Here is a 19,613-nt window from a genome sequence, read left to right as displayed (position 1 = left end):
GAGCACCTTTACTTTTAATAGGTTACTTTAAGTACATGTGGTTGATACAACTTATACGTTCACAAAAGTGAGAGGCTGGGTGCAAGAGTTTATGAATACTACTGTTTTTGTTGTGTTGTTAGTGTTTGTTGGTTCAATTCAGTAAACAAACTATGAACTATGAGAGCTAGACGGTTGCCTTAAACCCCTTCATAAATAATATTCAGAAAGGCAGCAGCGTGAGCTCTATTTTTTGTGAATGATATGCCTGAATGCCACATTTCATAATTATGCTGTGAAATGGATGTGTAGTTTATTCATACGTAAGCCTCAATAGTTGAATTTATTTGTATAATCTGTCAATTAAAATTCAAAAAGTATGACCTAGATTGTGCCAAGTCATGTCAGGCCAGTTTCATACAGTTTGACCCTTCATCTTCATCTTAAATGTTTCAGAAAATTACTGGGATAAGAATTGCGAAAATTTGAAGGTGACGTCCATATAATAAATATTTCATGTGTACACACTTCCGGTTATTTTGAAAAGTAACCGGAAGTGAGATGTATTTTATTTTGGTGGGTTCGACAGTAGTTCAGTTGTACAGGCTCTGACAGTGCGTTTGTAAGTTACTCCTCTGACTGTTGGTCTGTCGCCTGTTGACAGTTACTAGCTACTGTATCGCATGCCACTGTTCAAACGGAGTGTCTTTAAGTTAGCTCTACAACCAAACTGACAACTTCAGGAGTGAACACAAACTACTTTTCAGTTGCTTCGAGTCCCAATGGATACTGTTCAGGTAGGTGAGTTAGCTAGATCTCTGGGTTTACATGAGTTAGCGTTAGCATATCGCTAACAGGAGTTGGCTAACAAGGGCAGGGCCAGTTAGCCGCAAGGTGACAAACAGGTAACGATAGTTGTGTGGGTGCTATTATGAACGTTAATTCGTTTATACCTGGCTAACTTTATATTTGTGTATCTTTGTTCGTCTTTTACACTTGTTTGTTCTACTCAGAAATTGATGTCTGGATTTTCCCTGGATCTGGGACCACTGAAAGAACCTCTTGGATTCATTCGTGTCCTGGAATGGGTGAGTAAAGTTTTTTTTTTTTTTTTTAAAGTATTGAACATTTCTCAAAATTAGATACAAACCACGCTAACGTTAGTGATAGTTTTCATATACCTGTGTTCAGCCACCATATCTTCTCGGCATTTCTGTCACTTGATCCTCATGGTCTCAATATTTCCTTCAGTCCATTTCACAAATCCCGTCTACTAGACACAATGCAATTGTTTGCAGTGTTGTTGACTAACCTTAGGTAAACATGGTACACAGATTAAGGTGCAACTGCTTCCCTGTTTCTGTTTTGTTCTTTTGTAACTTTTGACTACCTTTAGACCTGAATTAAATAAATTATGTCATGTCTTTTGGATTTACATATAGCTATTGATTTCCCAAGTGAAATGTTAACCTAGGTAGGTTTCTGCTGTAAAAACATATACTACACCCCATTATATTTCACACTGGTCCAAACTGGAAGATGAAACAATTCCCATGAAATTTCCAGGCATTTCTTGTATTGAAGTAATCCAGCTAAGATAATAGTTGTTGTATGATTCAGAGAGTGAAGCAGTGCCACTGAACAGGACTGATATTGATACCGTGAAACAAATAGGTTGGATATACTGTATGTGCTGCTCCTCAGTAGAACATGCTCTAAAATATCACTACGGTATGAGTCTGTGTGATTGACTTGTAATGAGTAATCTGATTGGACTGTATACTAAAAAAAGAAAACTCCTTATGTGGCTACTGCTCCATTACAGTAGGTAGTGCTGTGTGTATTTAAGCAGCTTGTGGAGCAGCCACATCCTGTTAACATATACAGCAAGGTTTATCTGTTGCTGTACTGTAGACTTAAACACACGGAAGCATGCCAGTGATGTAGCTATCATTATAGCCATAAAATACACCTGTGCTTTTCCTGCTTTATGTCCAAATGTCTGCCATGAAAAACGTCAGTTAACCTGATGATTACAATGTTATTATGAGTAAAATAGTTGCCAAAATCAGTGGAATTATCCTGCATTTGCTTGTACTGATCATGTGTTCATTGTTGGAGTGGAAAACCTGTGTCTTGAATTTTATAATGGAGAAAGAATCCTGGAACTGAAGTAGTTTAGAAAGTATTCATTTTTCTTAGTTCAGAATCAGGGTTATCCTGTCCGTCTGAACCGTCTGAAAACCATGTGATAGCGATGGTATCCAGAGCATGTTCCTGTAGCCATTTCTCCATGAAACACACAACTCTACGCCGATTCCTCACTAAGGCCGTGAGCTGGTCCATCTTATTGTCCAGTGGTCTCACGCTTCCCATGATGATAGAAAGGGAGATACTCTTCTCCATCAGTCTCTGTTGTCTGGACTTGGCTCTCTTTGCTTGTCACCTCATTTCTCCTCACCCTCTGTGTGTCCTTCCTGATATCTGTGGGGATGTCTGTAGTTATGGTTGTCTGTTGGCCGGTTTCAGCACAGTCAGCTGGTCCCTGATGTAAACAATGCAACTGTTGGAGTTGATGCACAGTGGTGTTGTTGCTAAATGATGGCATTCAAAAAAGTAGCTGAATGAAAAAAGTAATCCCACTGTAAAGAATAGATCAAAACTCTCACTACTAGCACATTTGAACTGTGTTGCTACAATTTGTATGACTGTTGTTTGGTTGCTCGGCTTTTTGAGTTTGAGGAATTTTGCTCCTTCATAATAGTCACTCAGCTTTCAAATCTGATTTTCACAGCTGCATTAATTGTTGTTCTGATTTTTAAACTGCTATTTCCAATTTCTCAGTCTTAAGGCTGAAATAAACAGACATCTTCCAGCATGAGGCACTCTAGCACTGGGCCAAACAGTTTCCCTCCCTGCTCTACATACTCAAAGAGATGTTTATAATTAATATAACTGAATGTCAAACTGGTCTGAATGCCGCAGCCTGTAAACATGGACATTAGCCAGTAACAGTAGTTTTTCACAGTGTCAGATGGAGGGTTGTCATTACTAAGGTAGGGCAGTGGTCTGGCTATTTATGCAATCATGACCTGCAGGGTCTGTTTTTGGTTCATTATCATCATATTTTCATGTGATGTTATATACACATAAAGGTTGTTGTATAAAATATTGAGTTGCAAGATTTAGAACCTTGTGGCTTGCTACTGTTTCATATCTCTCCTGCTGCTCCCTGACCAGGAGTGGTAGTGACGAATGCTTCAGTCAGTCTGTGGGAAGCTGGGTGGATATTGGATTCTGGATTCTGGACAGGGAACCCACACCCTGTCTGGAGGGTTTGTTTGGCGAGTGGTCAGATTGGCCTGGGTGGGTCAAACAGGGCTGAGATGAAAGCTGAGAAACGTTATGGAGATCCAGAGATACCTGAAAGATGAAACCCATTCCCGAAAATCCTCAGTGGGCCTGAAGCTTGCGAAATACTGACCTCTAGTTCTTAGTGTTTCTGTTGTTTATCTTTCTGCCTTTACAATACTAAAGCCTGCTTCGCCCTGTGCTTTGGCCCATTTAATGCAACTGTAAAGTAGTTGAAAAGGGTCTTGATGATTTTGGAATGTGCTTTGGTAGATGTGGGTGTAAGTGAACAACTGACATTATTCTCGAGAGAAAGTACGGAAGCAAGAATCACATGCCCTAATCGGAAACTTCATTGTAGGAAGGATGTACTGGGAGGGGGGGTGAGGTGTGTATGTGTCGGTGTATGTGTGTGTGTCTCCCCTTTGTCTCCCCTTTACAAGATTATTACTGCAACACTGCCATTTGGTTAGAAAAGAGCAGTTTTCTTGTGACCACCATGTTGTCCCTGTCATATGAAAAGTATATGATTGCTTCTGATTAAGTTAAAGAAGTGAGTGAAGGTCATCCGCTAGCCCTGTTGGGTGATCATAAACATTCACTGTCACCCAGCAGCAAGTCTTTTGGCACTTTTATCATAGACATATGTGTTGGCTGATAACATTTGGGAAGTTGCAATACAAGATATGTTTGAAGTAATTAGTATTTTTCAAACTGTAAAATGTATAGCTGCAAGGATTAATCAATTAGTCAATCAGCAGGTATTTGGGTTATCGATAATCGTCTCAGTCAGCTTTTCTTTGTCCCATACAACAGTGACTTGAATATCTTTAGGTTTTGGACTGTTGGTCAGACAAAACAAACAATAGAAGACAACATTGTGGGCTTGTAAAAATGGTAAATGGCATTTATTTTACAGACTAGAACAATAAATCAATTATTTGAGAAAATAATCGTCATATTTATCAGTAAACAATAATGACATGAAAGTCCACAGTAAGAGTTAGTTAGAGGTGTTAGGACAAGAGGTGCTCTCAGAAAGAGATGAGTCTTTAACAGATTCTTGAAGATACAGAGGGACCCCTGCTCTGATAGAACCACAGACCAGAACAGTCTGGACTGAGACTGTCTTGTGTTCAGGGATGGTGATGACAGACCACGTTCATTGGAGGGACTCAGTGGCTGAGAAGCAACAGGCTGAATGATTGAGTTCAAGTAGATGGAGCAGAGTGGCACAACCGGATCTCCAACATGGTCAGAGAAGCAGAGCTGGTCATCAAACATGACACCCAGGTTTTTCATGACCTTGGTTGGGGTCAGGGATGAAAAGGTGATTTTGATATTGATATCATGATGGAAAGAGCGATTAGCCGAGATGACTTGGAGTTCAGTCTTAGAGAGGTTTAGTTGAAGGTGGCGTTTGTTCATGCATGTGGATATGTCAGAGAGTCAAGCTGAGATCAGTGCAGAGACAGTGGGGTCGTCTGTTGGGAACGACAGGTATAATGACAGGTGTAGTTGGGTGTCGTCTACATAGCAGGGACATGAGGAGACCTCCGAGCAGCCAGTTGGACCCAAAGAGGTGGTGTATATTGCAAAGAGAAGGCAACGTTGGAGTGAGCAGGTGTGGTGGATAGAGGACACAGGCTATCCAGACATAAGGTTCCTGTAGAGCAGAGACACTCTGTGGCAGCATGGATCTCCATTGAAGAAAATGTGACGAGGTAGAGTACAGATAACCATTAAGGAAAAGTAGGAGGGAGATGGAGGAATGAAAGCAGAGGTAGTGGATGGACATCAGTTCTGGGAGGCAAACAGTGAAGCAAATGAAATAGTGGTCAGAGAGTTGCAGAGGTATGACTGTTAGGGAGTCTGGAATCAACTTTACTGGCTTTGTGAGTCAGAGGGCTGCAGAATGGTTTCATTTACATGACATGACTTCTTATGTTTTTAAATGGTTCTGAATCCTCAAACTTTCTGAAAAGGTTTCGCCAGGTTTATGTAAAAATATGAGACTTTGGTTATGTGCCATTGTAGGAATCATCGTCGATCATCATTTATTTTACTTTTAAACTCAAATTGTAATAACTTGATCTCCACAAAGTAGACATTTTACACATCACGCTGAATCAGCAAGTAACCACTGCACACACAAACATTTGGTGCAGATGTACATGTTAAATGAGAGAAGGTGCAAATTCAAGGGAACACTGTGGGATTTTAAGAAATGACCATTCAAATAAATTAATCGAAAAATCTATTTTCTTTCTTCAAGCCTTGCTTGAACAAATGTAATACAGCCTTTATAATGCACCTTACAGCCCTATGTGGCCAACACACTGCACTGAACTGAGTAACTTTATGTAAGCAGAGTAACAATGTTGAGAAAGCTCAGTTTCTGTCACTATCATCTTTCTCCAAAAAGTTGTCATGAGTGAGTATCAGCTGTAATGAAACACTTGACATATCTTAGCCCTATATTTCCACATCAGTTACAGGGGTGGTATGTCTATAATGTGTCCCAGTGCTGGCTGTATGACAGAATGCTGCAGTATGAAATCGCACTCTGCTCTGTTCCTAGTTTGTGTTTCTATTTTAGCACTTAATGTGTTACCTTTTAAAAATAGGATGAAACAGCAGCAGACAGGATCAACAACATTGTAGTGGAGTAAGTTGGATGTACTCTGCTTACAGATATTGCATTTTAACAAGGTTTTTCCTGGCTTCAAATGGACCTCTGGTGTTACCCCGGGGTGTAAGAGGTTTTTGGGAGGGCTACCTTCCGGATTGTGTTGGCGTGAGGTCCATTGTGAGTGGTTAGGCTTCTAAATGTTTTTGTACAATGCGGATTGCACAGAATTGACACCGTGTCCAGTAGAGTACTGCAGGTCTGAGCTCAGTCCAGGTCCTATAACTAACAACATGTTTTCAGCCTGACCTGAATGTCAGTGTAGATGTGGTCATGCTGCAGATGAAGAGAGGCTGTTCAAACTTTGCTGCTTAATTCATGGACCACCTGAGAAATGTGGCTGATTTAGATGCAAACTGGACATATTTGAACCCTTGCAGTTTCTGCTGTACTGGAGTGGACTCTGGAGATCCTGGAGTGGAATCCTTGTTTTTCTGCACAGTCAGTTCAAGTTAAAGGTTACAGGAAATGGTCCAGGTTTCCCTCTGCTTTCCATTCTTCCTGCTGGTGTCTGTTCTTTGTCAGCATAGTTGAAGATTTCAGCTTATTTTTCTCCCCTGAGATGAAACATTTTGCTGACATTCTTTCTTCTCTGAAAACAACTTCTACATAGTTAAATATTTGTGCACAGCATTCACAGTAAATGTACAGAGGGTTAGTGTTGTCTTATCAGTGCTGTGTTACACGAACAGTACATTACACTTAGAGCAAAAAACCTGTGATTCAGTAATCACACACAGGAACAACTGCAGGGAGGATGGTGATGGTAAAGTGGGGAATTTAGTTCAGACTGAAAAATATCACATCTCTTACTTATGAGAAAGGAAAAGGCATCATAGTATCAGTTATATATTGGCTGTAATTTAGAAGCTGACCTCTGATCCTAAAATGCATCGCAATTCAAGTGTCTTAATGTAGTTTTTTTTGGAAATATAGGGTTTCAAATTCATTAAATTGTATTTTAATTTAATTTCAATACAAACTTTTATTCAGATTTTGTACATTTTCTTTTGGGGCAGAATTTCAGCTGCTGAGTCAGGTTTCATTTTCTTCAGTAGCCTGATAGCTTGAGCACCTGTCAGTCAAACAAACATGCCTCTTTTAAAAAAAAAAAAAAAAAATCTCTTACCCTCCAATTTTCTCTGCCACTACAGGTCTTCACCATCTTTGCCTTTGCTACCACTGGAGGTTACTCTGGGACAACCCACTTCAATGTCAAATGTCCAGGAGCGCAGGACGTGCAGCCTGTAGAGCCTGTGTTTGGCTACCCATTCAGGTACTATAGAACAATGGAGTGCTCATTTGTTCCTTATCTCTCATAGGAGCCATGCCCATTTTACTTAAGGTTCACTACCCACACTAAAATGCCAGGAGCAAAACCTTTTGGATCTTGTTCTTCTGTCAGTTGGCAAACAAAACAACTGTGGAATTCTGCCACCATCTGGCCATCTTCTGTCCCCTGTCTGACAAAGTGTGTGAAAAGTGTACTTAGGTCAATGTGATATTTCAGTTTTTCCTTTTTAATAAATTTGTTTTAACTTAGACATTATGGGGTATTGAGTGTAGACTAATGAAGTATTTTTTTTGTTTTATCATGAGGCGGCAACAGAACAAAATAAGAAATAACTGAAGGGTCTGAAAACTTTGTGAATGCTCTTTAGCTTTATGTTAATGCTGTCAGACGTCTGCAGAGACAGAAAATAACTGAAGGTTTGATTGTGGGTCTGAATGCTTCCAGGTAACCAATCCGACCAGTATTTGCTGAGTGGTTGCATTTAAATCCACTGTCAAATAGGACTGGGCCATATGGTTGAACCCACATCTATTTGACATTTAAATAAAGATTGTTGGTTTTTGATTACTATTGGACATTTTTTAATCTAAAATAATAAGTAGAGTGGAGATCTACTTAAGCAGAGACAATACACATTCTTTCATTCTGCTCACCTGGTAGAGCACATACCACATAGGCTTAACTCTAACCACAATGGCTCGGGTTCAAGCTCTACCCATTACCCTTTGCTTGCATGTCATAACCCTCTCTCTCTCTCTCCCTGACTATCCTGTCTCTCTCACTGTGGTTGTCTAAATAAAGGCAAAAAAGGCCAAAGAAAATACAATTCACGTGTAACACTTTTGTTAATAATACATTAGTGTTAAATAATTACAATGCCAAATAATAAAATAATTACAATTAAATGAAAGTTAACTCTTTTGTATAATTTGTTAATATTATCAAATTGTTGTATTTTATCAGATGCAAATTACCTCTACTTTCAATTAGCAATAAACAGTATACTATGATATGACAAATGTATGCACAACCATGTAACTGTTGTTTGGTGTAAAGAACTGTTCTCCAGTATTATAAAATTAAATCAGACAAATCTTAATCAGACAAAAAAAACTATTTCAGTCTCTCTTGATAGGTTTTATCACACTTGACAGTGGTAAAGGAAAGAGCACCAGTGTTAAATTTATTAGTAGTTAATTTTAGTGGCGTTCTACAGCCTGTGACCTTCTCTTTTTCCATTACACTTACATTTGCAGTTGGGTCATTTTGAGATTAGACTAGGGGAGATATTTACAGGATTTCCTGCTCTTTTTTCAGGCGTTAACAGTGAAATCATATTTGTTCTTATTTAATAAAGGACTGCACTGACAGGACTGTTTTATATAGGTAAAATAGAAAATGTAATGTCTGTTAAAAGCCCACATAGACTCTGGGAGTGAGAATTTAATAAAAGACAGGATAAATGTATTTTTATTGCCCATTTCATACATAAGAAAGAAAACGGCATAAAAACAGGAAGAGGATAAAACATTAAAATGCAAATTGAAAGAATAGAAGACTTTTTAAAGAAAATTTAAAAATAAAGAACAGCGATATAAATACAGGAAAGGAGGGAAGCTGGTTCATGATGAGTAGTTATGGTTCAGTCAAAGGCAGGAACATAAAAGTTTTAAACCTGGATTTAAAGGTGTTCAAAGTCTAATGTTTGTTACAGTTCTGTGGTGCACAGTAACTAAATGCTGCTTCTCCATTTTGAGTTTGCACTCAACAGTAATGGTAACAGCCCACTACCTGATGACCTGAGAGGTTGAGAGGGTTCAACACAGTCAGAGATGTATCTTGGTCCTAAGCCACAAGGACATTTATACACAAGTAGAAGTTCTATAAATTCTATTCTCTGACATAGACCTGAGAACTGGTATGATGTGTTCATTGTTTTGATCTTTCTTAGGACTCTAACAGCTTATTCTGAATGAGCTGCACATGTTTGAAGTAAGAAAAGTCTGTTACAGAAATCTAATCTGCTCGAAGAGAAAGCTTTTGACAGATTAAACCATTGTGGCCAATTATACTCACACTTACACAAAATGTAATTACAGTTGCCTCCGCAGCAATCTCCTAACGTGTTTGATTAAGAGAACACCCAAAGTCCATGTGGACCAGGAGGAAGGTTTGAGTTCAATTTAATTTATAATAAATGGTGATGATAAAAGGTAGATTTGTTTGTCATGCATAATTATGATAGTTGATGTAATTGCTTTGTATAATGTGGCCTGATGGGAGCATGTAATGTTAAGTAGCAGAGGTCCAAGGATTGAGCCTTGTGGAACCCCACATATCATGTTGGTTCACTCAAATACAAAATTACAGCTGAGATAAAATAGTTCCTGTACTGAAGATGTGACTTGAACCACTTTAGCACTGTGCCTTAGAGCCCAACCCACTTTTCCAGTCTGTCTGGGTCATTTTTAACTATATATCTTAACCAAACAGTGATGAGAGAAAAAAGCTGAGCAAATGTCAGCAGCAACTTGGCTCCCAGCCCCTCCACCCTGTGGTGGAGTGTTGTGTAGTTTGATGAAAGCAGCCAGTAAACTTAAGTAGGCTGTGTTTTTCATCTGTCAAACAGGTATAAAGATTTAACCAAAAACAACCTACATTGCTTTTTTTTTTTTATAACTCCTTCAATTACATATATCCAAAACCAATATTCTACAACTAAACAGTTTTAAGCCAAAGAGTTTTCCTTGTTACTATCATGTAGTGCAGTGTGACAATTAAACAAGATTTTTTTTTTACCTAAACACACAGTGTGATGCTTTGGTGTCAGAAACAGGGTCTTCTTTTTATCATCGTTAATTGTTTTAAGAAATGATTGGATGAAGATGTGAAATCAGTCTGTAAAATGTCTTTATGATGGAGCTGATCTGCAGTCAGACAAATCAACTAAAGGTTCTGTTTAGTTTGTTTAAAGTCTGAAGTCTCACTTAATCCTGTCATTCTCTCCTCTTGCCTTCCATGGATTAAAGAGTGAGTGAGGTGAGGACTTGTTTTCTCTGAAATCACACAGAGTATAAAAACATGAGAGCAGCTGTTGACACCGACTTCTCCCTCTGTACGTTTCCTCAGGTTGTCAGCGTACCCCTATAAGATACCATCATGTAACAGCACTCCATCCAACGTCACCTACCTGCAGGGCGACTTCTCCTCCTCGGCAGAGTTCTTTGTGTGTGTCGGCGTATTTGGGTTTCTTTATTGCACCGCCACACTGATCCTCTACCTGGGCTACCAGAATGTCTACCGCCAGACCACCCGTGGTCCCATCATCGTGAGTACATCCTCTCTTTATACCTACTAACACCTTCACATCCACCAACCCTGGGCAGTGTTTCCCATACACCAGTGGTTCCCGACCTTTTCCGCCTCATGGCCCACTTAAAAAGCTCAAAAATGTTGGCGGCCCATATCCATATTTTAATGATAATGATCTGAAAGCAGGGGAAGCTCATTTTTTAGGCGACAGTCAGAGCCGGAGACATTGTTTTCGGGTTGTCCGCCCATCCCATTCTTGTGGACATGATATCTCAGTAACACCTTGAGGGAACTTCTTCACATTTTACACAAACATTCACCGGGACTCGAGGATGAACTGATCAGACTTTGGTGGTCAAGGGTCAAGGTCACGGGGACCTCAGAAAACACTTTTTAGCCATTACTCAGGGCTTTCACACAATTGGTTCATATTTTATATGACTCCCCTCTCACCTCCAGCTCTCAACTGTGTTGACTGTGTTTACCCAAACAGTTTCTCATCCAGACTCTTTGACCTGCTTTTGATTGTTCTCATTGCAAAATTTCACTCAGTCTCCATTTTGTTTACATCTGCTTCCCCATGAGATCATTTGAGGTAGTCTCTGCTCCCTGATTTCTCCCTCTGGCATGATAATCTTAATAAAGTCCTGTAGTCAGTGATGCACCATTATTTTGAAATCCTGTAGTGTGAACATGCTTGAGATTAGAGAGAAGAACAGCAGGGAAGTTGCTCCTTATGTGTGTGATGCCACCTGAGTTAAGATTTTAAATCTCCTGTAGTGTGAGCCCAGCTTTAGGATCAGTACAGAGAATGGTCAGATGGTAAAATCAAAAATCATACAAAGATTGTCCAATACAGTTTGATTGTAAAATTATGAATATGAAAAATATTATCACTTATGAATTATGAACGTAGCCTACACTCAGGAACAACATACAGATGGCAACGTACTCGTGTTTTTATAGTAGATAATATTTACAACTTGGAACTAAGAACTCTGAGTGTTGATATTGACATGTATGTAAACATGCTCCATGTTTACTGTGTCCTCCTTCAGGACCTCCTGGTGACCGCTGCCTTTGCCTTCCTGTGGCTCGTGTGCTCCTCAGCTTGGGGCAAAGGCCTCACTGATGTCAAATGGGCCACGAACCCTGAGCACCTGGTGGAGTCGTGCAAGGAAGTCTGTCAGGCAGGAGAGTTTCCCTCCATGGGCCGCCTCAACGCCTCCGTGGTGAGTCATGTTAAAGCAGTGCACTAGCAGCAGACCTCGTTACTTCTCTGTGGTCATATGGTTCTTGTAGATGAAAGAGGATTGTAGAGATCTTGGGGCCATTTTTCTCCTGGATGAATCCACTCCATTCACACAACTGTGTTTAAGGAAAATGAGCTACAGCAGGGATTTCTTTAGCTTCCCTTTGAACTTGTCACATATTTAGTCATTTTCTGTCATTGCTAATTACAACATACAAGGTTGTTTATGAATAAATGGTCGTGAAGTGTTGTTCTTCTACACAGACACACAGAACATGACAGCGCTGCCAAAACCTCACCTAACTTATTTTTGTTACTAGGTCACATTCACATTATTATGTCTCTGTGCTGGCCACAGTCAGAGCCGGAGGCATATTGTTTTCAGGTTGTCTGTCCGTTCCATTCTCATGGACACGATATCTCAGTAACGCCTTGAGGGAACTTTTTCAAATTTGGAACAACATTCACTTGGACCTATATATCCCTAGGGGATTAAAATGTAATAAATATATATATATATTTATTTTTTTTTTTTTTTAATCCCCTAAGGGAAATTCAGGATAAATGTTGCCATATTATCTTATTCAGCACATAACAGAACTGCTCCTGTGAACTCTGACTGTAACTCTGTTTCAGGAGTGTCACAGGTATAAACTACCTGCCTCAGTTCCACCATGGTTTCCATTTTCAACACTGTACTCCTCACAGCACAGGAGGGAGGCTGACTAGTTATTGTTGTACGAGTGCTGTAGTGGCAGAAAAGTGCGCATGGGACTGCATCACTATTTGCTGCAGCAGTGTGGAGTTACTATGTATAATAAAATTTGAATGCACATTGTAAAATGAAAATGTGGTCTCATAATAGCATTTTTATTTCCCATCTCTATACACACTGTTTGAAAATAAATGTGTAAATGTAATAATTATTTGAATTTTAATATCCTGTTGATGTTCAGGTCAAACTTCTGTCTACAAAACATTCTAATGTGTTTTTTCTAGTGTTAGCATGAATGGTGGTGAGCAGTGTTTAACAGCTACAGATGACATGTAGTCATGTAGGCAATTTATCACACAGTGGATCACAGAGGAAGAATACAGTGTCATGAGTGTAATGCAGTCTAGTGCAGCTCCACCTCAGAAATGAGAAGTTTACATTATTTACATAACCGACAATTAACCATCATCATGTGTTTTCCTGTCTTTCTACAGATCTTTGGCTTTTTGAACTTGATCCTGTGGGCAGGTAACTGCTGGTTCATTTACAAGGAGACCCCTTTCCACAAGGACCCCAACCCACCGGCCACCATGGAGGAAGGAGGGGCCCCCGGGCCTTAACCACATCACTGACGATCTTCAAGCATCAGCCTGTACCCACAGCAGAAGTGCTTTTTGCCCAACACTGGTCTCTTATGTCATCTTGCAGAAATGGAAACAAAGAATGAATGAACACCTCCCAACACTTGTCAGAACTGTTTTTCAGTTACAGGTCTTTAGCTGAAGTTTAACTTGTCCCCAGTGACTGAAAAACTTTCTGTTCTCTATTTTTTTAATCTGTCATCAGCTCCCAGTTCCCATATTCCTTGAAAACACTAAGTGTGAACACAAACTAAAATACTGAAACACTAAGTACAAAGGAGCTCCTGTGTTGAAACCTGAAACTGTCTGATGTGGTGCTCAGAGCAGCAGACCTACAGTGCATTTGCTTCCACAGCAGCACATCGTCCACCCCTGAGGTCTGCCCTTCAGGGAGATCAACCTGAACCTGAACCTCTGCTGGTCCATGGTCTGGGAAAAAGGCAAAGGACCAACAGAGGTTCAAATCAAACAGTATTTAAACATTTAAAGTGGGAGCAAATGCACATGTGGGCCCTGCTCTTCTTCCATGAAATAATCTGTAAGAGGAAGTGCTACAGTTACAGACTGAACATGTCACTTCAACTTCACTGGATGAGTCAAAAGCTTGAAGGTCAAAATATGTTGAGTGATCCTTTTCCTCCCCGTTTAAAACAGCTGATTGCACAGACCTGGTAAATAATCAGACCATGGTGTGTGTTAAACCATCTAACACTTAAATTAACCGCCACATGAAATATATTACAGAACCACATGGTTGTTACAGTTTCAGCACACTTTGATTTTCTAGTGTTTAATTGTTTACAGCAAACAGCACACACTAAGTAAAAGGAAATTCACACTACAATCTACTGTAAACTTGTTGAGGCAGACACTTTCAGGTTGTGAGACACCTGTTTATATTTGCAGCCTGTGTCCAGACCTAGGCCGGCTCTCTCCAGGTTTACTCCAGTAGCTCACAGTGACTGATGTCAGGCCAAACCTCATTCAGCTCCTGTTTGATCCAGATATTACATTTAGCCTGTTCGTTAACACTAAGACTCATCCTTGTTTGAACTCTCTTTTGAAAAGGTGCCTTGCAGTGACATTATTTATGTATTTTTATCTACATTAATTGGTCTGTTGGATATTTTTAAACCAATGTTGGGTTTCTGTTTGTATTTCCTAATGGAAAAGTGTCAGTGTGCAGCTTCTCTTTGATTTATTTGGTCATCCACTGAATAGCATTAGGTCCATTGATCATAAATGGTTCTATTCTCAACATAAGTGATGTAATCCTGCTGTATTTCTTTATGATCCTGCCCATACTTCTGCTCTTCATGTAACCGGACATTAGAAGGCTTTACTGAAGCCCTGTAGTTGTTCTGAGTCACTGTTGATAACTTGTCGACATGTTGAACAGTTGCTTTGCACTCAGAGGGATTGAATTATCTCTAATATGAGCCTATATATTTGCCCAATGACTCAAATCTTAACAATAGTGCAGCTGTTTATTTCACAGCCCAGCGAATGTATGAGGGACTGTTTGAGTATCTGTAAGTAAAGTAATATATTTTCCACATCATATTGAGATTAGACATAAAGTTTATTATATAGTAAGTTACTTTATCAGTTTTAAAAGATAAGTCTTAGTTGAAGTGAAGCACAGTGATATGTGGATGTTTATGGTTTATTGACTTCATGTATTTTATGCCTTCTTTGTGCTAAAGGAAAACAGTGGTTTATCTGTACTGATGTGTAAAAACACGAGAGCTGCAACTGCTGATCTTGGCTCCTTTCTTCATTACACTGCAGAGTGAGTTCATTAGTTAGAGCATCTGTAGTTGATCATCCACACACAATGTTGACAGACATTTAAAGCCACTATGATTATAGCGTCTTTCACATTAGTCTAATAGCACATTATAATCCTGTTTGAAATTCATGAAGTCTAGTAAGTTTATTTATATGGCACTTTTTACAGACATGAGTCAAAGCATAGAAGACACATAACAGAAGAATACAACACGGTATCCAGTAAAACACATAAAGAACAGGCCTGGTACACACAGTCTACCTGAACGTCTCAGCTGCTTTTTTTGTTGTTCACTTTTTATTTCTTTTCCAAACAAAAAAAAACACATCAGTAACAATAGTAATAATAATGATAATAATAAATTAATAATAAGAACACTGAAGACAAAGAAAGAAAACAGGGTAAGTATTCTGATCACCTGGTTAGTCATAGAATATTGTATTCATGTAGGGGTCCCATATCTTCCAAAAATACTTCCTGCCTGTTGTCCATTTAAAAAATGAATTGTTCATAGTTGGCTATTTTGGTCATTTCTCCTGACCACTTATTGAAAGGGATGAATTTTTTTGTTCTCCGGAGTCTGAGCACAATCCTACAACCTGTGGTCAGAGCCAGTCGCACCACAGAGCCTGCTGTACCGTCAGTCAATCCCCTCAGGTATTCTGCCTAATATGCAGAGGGCAGGGCTCTGTGGCATCACTGTACCAACAACTTTGGTGAGGCATGTGTTCAATCAATCAATCAGACTTTGTTTGCACATCACAGACAATCTAACACACAGTGTGTTACAGAATAAAACCAAGGGTCTGTGCTCGGCAGGAGTCTACTCAGCTGCACCTGCAGCAAACCAAAGGAAGTGGAACAATCTAATTATTGTTTATTTATTATCAGCTGTTTTCATTATTATTATTATTATCATCAACAATGAGCTAATGGACACATGAATTTCCCCTTGGGGATAAATAAAGTATCTATCCATTCATCCATCCATCCATCTATCCATCTATCCATCTATCTATCTATCTATCTATCTATCTATCTATCTATCTATCTATCTATCTATCTATCTATCTATCTATCTATATCTATCTATCTATAAAAAAACAACCCCCACCACCTCACTCACACACACACAAGCAAAGAACAATAAATGACCAAGTCATAAATAAAAACAATAGAATTAAGACAATTACAACAGGAACTGAGGAATCGCTGAAGACTGGAGAGCAAAGATAACGATAGAGTGATAAACATCAAATAATAAAATACTGAAACAGTGGAGATGTTTCGAAGTGAGTAAAACCATAAATAAAAGTAGAAATTAAATAAATAACCAGATATAAATAAAAGTAAGGCATGAAAAGAAAAACAATCCAGAAAGTAATCATAGAATTAAAGGACACATCAGACACACCAGCTTAGAATATAGAAATACATTTCTGCTTCCCTCAGGTCTTCAGGGAGGCTGATCCACAGACATGGACCACAGTAATAAAAAGACACCTCACCGTGGGTTTTCATTCTGACTTTGGGATTAATTAAAAGGCCACTACCAGAAGACCTGAGGGTCTTAGAAGGTTCATATGATAAAAACGAATCTGATAAATAAGTAGCACTAAGACCATTAGGAGTTTTAAAAACCAATATAAGGATCTTAAAATCAATTCTGAAGCAGACAATGAGCCAGAGACTTTAAAATTGATGTAATGTGGACTCTCTTTCTTTCTTAGTCAACGTTTTCCAATAATTTTCCAGTCATTTGACATTCATACAGCATGTGTACAGAGTTCCTCTGCTCCTTTCACATTTCCAGCAATATATCTGAATCTTGTCATTTTAGTATCACAATTTAACAGAGAGTCCAGTGTCTCTTATGATCCTGTAAGTATAACCAAGTCTGTACTTCCCTTGCTGTCTTACACCAGGACCTAACAATTTCCTCCCACACCTCATTAGTTATCTCCCCGTTTAGATCTTCCTCCCTTGAGACCACTGAGTTTTGGTGGGTGAGACTATAAAATGTAGATGTGCCGCCCTTAATCGACCATTTGCCCTGAAATATTTCCTGTACCACAGTTTAAAGTATTAGTTAGAGTTTTCTTTGTGCAGACATTATACAGTTTCTCAATTGAAGATATTTCCAAAAATATTTTTATGGATTTTATATTTAGCCATTATCTGTCCAGATGACATAAAGCTTTCATCCTCAAGCATGTAATGAGGATGAAAACGTAATGATAATTCCTGCCTCTTCCCATGTTTTCCAATACAAAGTTTTTTTGCCCACCTTAAATCGTTTGTTATATTAAAATGTTGATTTTTAGCGAAGGAAGTGTGTGTGTGTGTGTGTGTGTGTGTGTGTGTGTGTGTGTGTGTGTGTGTGTGTGTGTGTGTGTGTGGATCCCTGGCTGGATCCACCAACTGCACTTGACAACTGAGTGGTCATGGTCATGTACCATCATTACTTAAAGGAATATAAGATGAGACAGTTTGCTGGGACAATAACAGGGTAATAGCTGAATGTGATTTATTTTAGTTTACATTGAAAATCTACAGATGCAAGAAAAAGTCAGTGAACCCTGTGGAACGAGCTTGTTTGTGATCTGAACTATATCTAAGTCACAAGTGTAGACAAACAAGCAATTATCACACACTTAGAATCTGTTGTGTCTTTATTGAACACAGTCATTAAACTCTTACAGTGCTGGTGGAAACAGGAAGTGAAATGTGGGTTTAATAACTGGTTGAACTGGTCTGAAACCAGCTCTTCAGTAGCTGCTGATCAGAGCTACTCAGTGGGTTGAGGAAGTTTGGACCATTCTTCTTATAGAGCTGCTGCATCAGCAGCTTCTCCTGAGCTTCAGCGGGTGGACAGCCACCGTGACATGATCCTGGAAGAGATCTTGATAAACCATGATGTGGAGCTGTTCCAGATCCTGATGCTGCCTCCACCCTGCTCCACCTGTGGGATGATGTTTTCCTGTTGTTCACACCGGCTGATGTTCTTCACACAGTTCAGTCTCATCAGTCCATCAATCATGTTCCAGTAGTGTTGTGGAGAGTTAAACTGCTCTTTGACAAACTACCACGGACACGGTACCTGTTCCTTGATGTGTGTGTGGTGGACTCATGAACAGAGATGTGAACCAGCTCCAATGATTCCTTTACGCCTTCAGCTGTGACTCTGATCATCTCTGTTGAGCTGGCTGTTGGAGTCTCAGATGGACATCACATCACTGAATCATCTAAATCTGTAGACAGTTTGTCTGACTGTGGACTGATGAAGATCTGAACTCTGTGACCCTTTCAGCTTCATCAACTCTTCTTCATCCTCAGTCTCTGAGATCTTTGTTGTGAGGCCTGGTTCACATCAGCTAATTTCTCTGAATGTCTGAGTGTTGTTTATAAGTCAAAGTGTCTCTAACCCACAACCTCCGACACTGACTCTAGATCAGATAACGCCTGACTCCGGGTCTGATAACTCCACTGACTTCAGGTCTGATAACTCCACTGACTCCAGGTCTGATAACTCCACTGACTCCAGGTCTGATAACTCCACTGACTCTGGGTCTGATAACTCCACTGACTCCAGGTCTGATAACTCCACTGACTCTGGGTCTGATAACTCCACTGACTTCAGGTCTGATAACTCCACTGACTTCAGGTCTGATAACTCCACTGACTCCAGGTCTGATAACTCCACTGACTCTGGGTCTGATAACTCCACTGACTCTGGGTCTGATAACTCCACTGACTTCAGGTCTGATAACTCCACTGACTCCAGGTCTGATGACTCCTGACTCCTGACACTGTTTCAGCTGCACTGTGAATCTTTGAATCATGTTTTCAACACAGGGCATAAACACATAATCACTCTTATTCTTAACATGTTTTCATGAGAGAAATGTATCCAGTATAGATTGTCATGGTTTGCCATGGCAGACACCTTTTGTTAGTTTGTTTGGACTTTTGTCACTTCCTGTTTTATTTTGTAATTGGTTTCCTTGTGTGTCTCAATGTTTTTACTTCATGTCTTGGTCCTGTTTCTGTGTGGTGATTGTCTGCCCCTCCCTAATGTGTTTCACCTGCGTTCAATCACCCTTGCCTCCCTTGTCTATATAGTCTTTGTGCTCCGGTTCATCTGTTTATCTCTGGGTTTGTCATCATCTGGTCACGTTGCCTGTTCATGTCTGGTTTGTCCTCAGTCTGTTCATGTCTGGTTTATCCTTGGCCTGTTCATGTGGCCGGTTGTTTAAGTTCTTGTGTTTCCCTGCGCTACACCAGTGTTGTGTAAGCTCTTTGTTAAGTTAATAAACCTGTTTGCACCTCATCCCCGTGTTGGCTGCATTTTGAGTCCAGCCTTACCTGCGTAGTGAATGACCTTGACATAGATCAGGATGGGAGGATCAGGTGAGACCAGATGTCATTAATCCACCTTCAACACAGTTTCATGCATTGAGGTGAAACTGAGGAGGCTGAGAACTGATAGGAGGTTGTTGTTGTTGTTGTTGTTGTTGTTGTTGTTGTTGTAAGGTAAATTTTTCTCATTCAGTATTTTTTATAATTTTGTGATATTTCAATTAGCTAT

General features: G+C 39.6%; 1 protein-coding gene across 2 annotated transcripts; it reads left to right on the top strand.

Annotated features, from left to right (window-relative positions):
* Positions 1–584: 584 nt before the first annotated feature.
* sypl2a (synaptophysin-like 2a) lies at positions 585–14,993 on the top strand. 2 transcript variants are annotated; one of them, XM_023424731.2, is made up of 6 exons: positions 585–776; positions 993–1,067; positions 7,174–7,295; positions 10,443–10,641; positions 11,684–11,857; positions 13,087–14,993. In XM_023424731.2, exons 1-6 carry the CDS (start codon positions 762–764, stop codon positions 13,210–13,212), a joined length of 711 nt encoding a protein of 236 aa, XP_023280499.1. In that variant the 5' UTR covers positions 585–761; the 3' UTR covers positions 13,213–14,993. The 2 variants fall into 2 exon arrangements, with proteins under 2 accessions (XP_023280499.1, XP_023280498.1); XM_023424730.2 differs by lacking the exons at positions 585–776; positions 993–1,067 and adding an exon at positions 6,323–6,460.
* The last annotated feature ends 4,620 nt before the right edge of the window (positions 14,994–19,613 follow it).

This window comes from Seriola lalandi, unplaced genomic scaffold (assembly GCF_002814215.2).
Source record: "Seriola lalandi dorsalis isolate HSWRI2012SDOR001 ecotype SW California unplaced genomic scaffold, Sedor1 jcf7180002054748, whole genome shotgun sequence".
In the NCBI taxonomy this organism is placed as follows: Eukaryota; Metazoa; Chordata; class Actinopteri; order Carangiformes; family Carangidae; genus Seriola; species Seriola lalandi.
The sequence above is the reverse complement of the archived record's forward strand: the minus strand, read 5'-3'. Positions and strand labels throughout refer to the sequence as shown.

Coding starts and splice junctions, on each gene's coding strand:
- sypl2a (XM_023424730.2), top strand. CDS start 6,338: ATGGACCACCTGAGAAATGTGGCTGATTTAGATGCAAACTGGACATAT. Junction 7,296..10,442: donor GTGTTTGGCTACCCATTCAG/GTACTATAGAAC, acceptor ACGTTTCCTCAG/GTTGTCAGCGTACCCCTATA. Junction 11,858..13,086: donor GCCGCCTCAACGCCTCCGTG/GTGAGTCATGTT, acceptor GTCTTTCTACAG/ATCTTTGGCTTTTTGAACTT.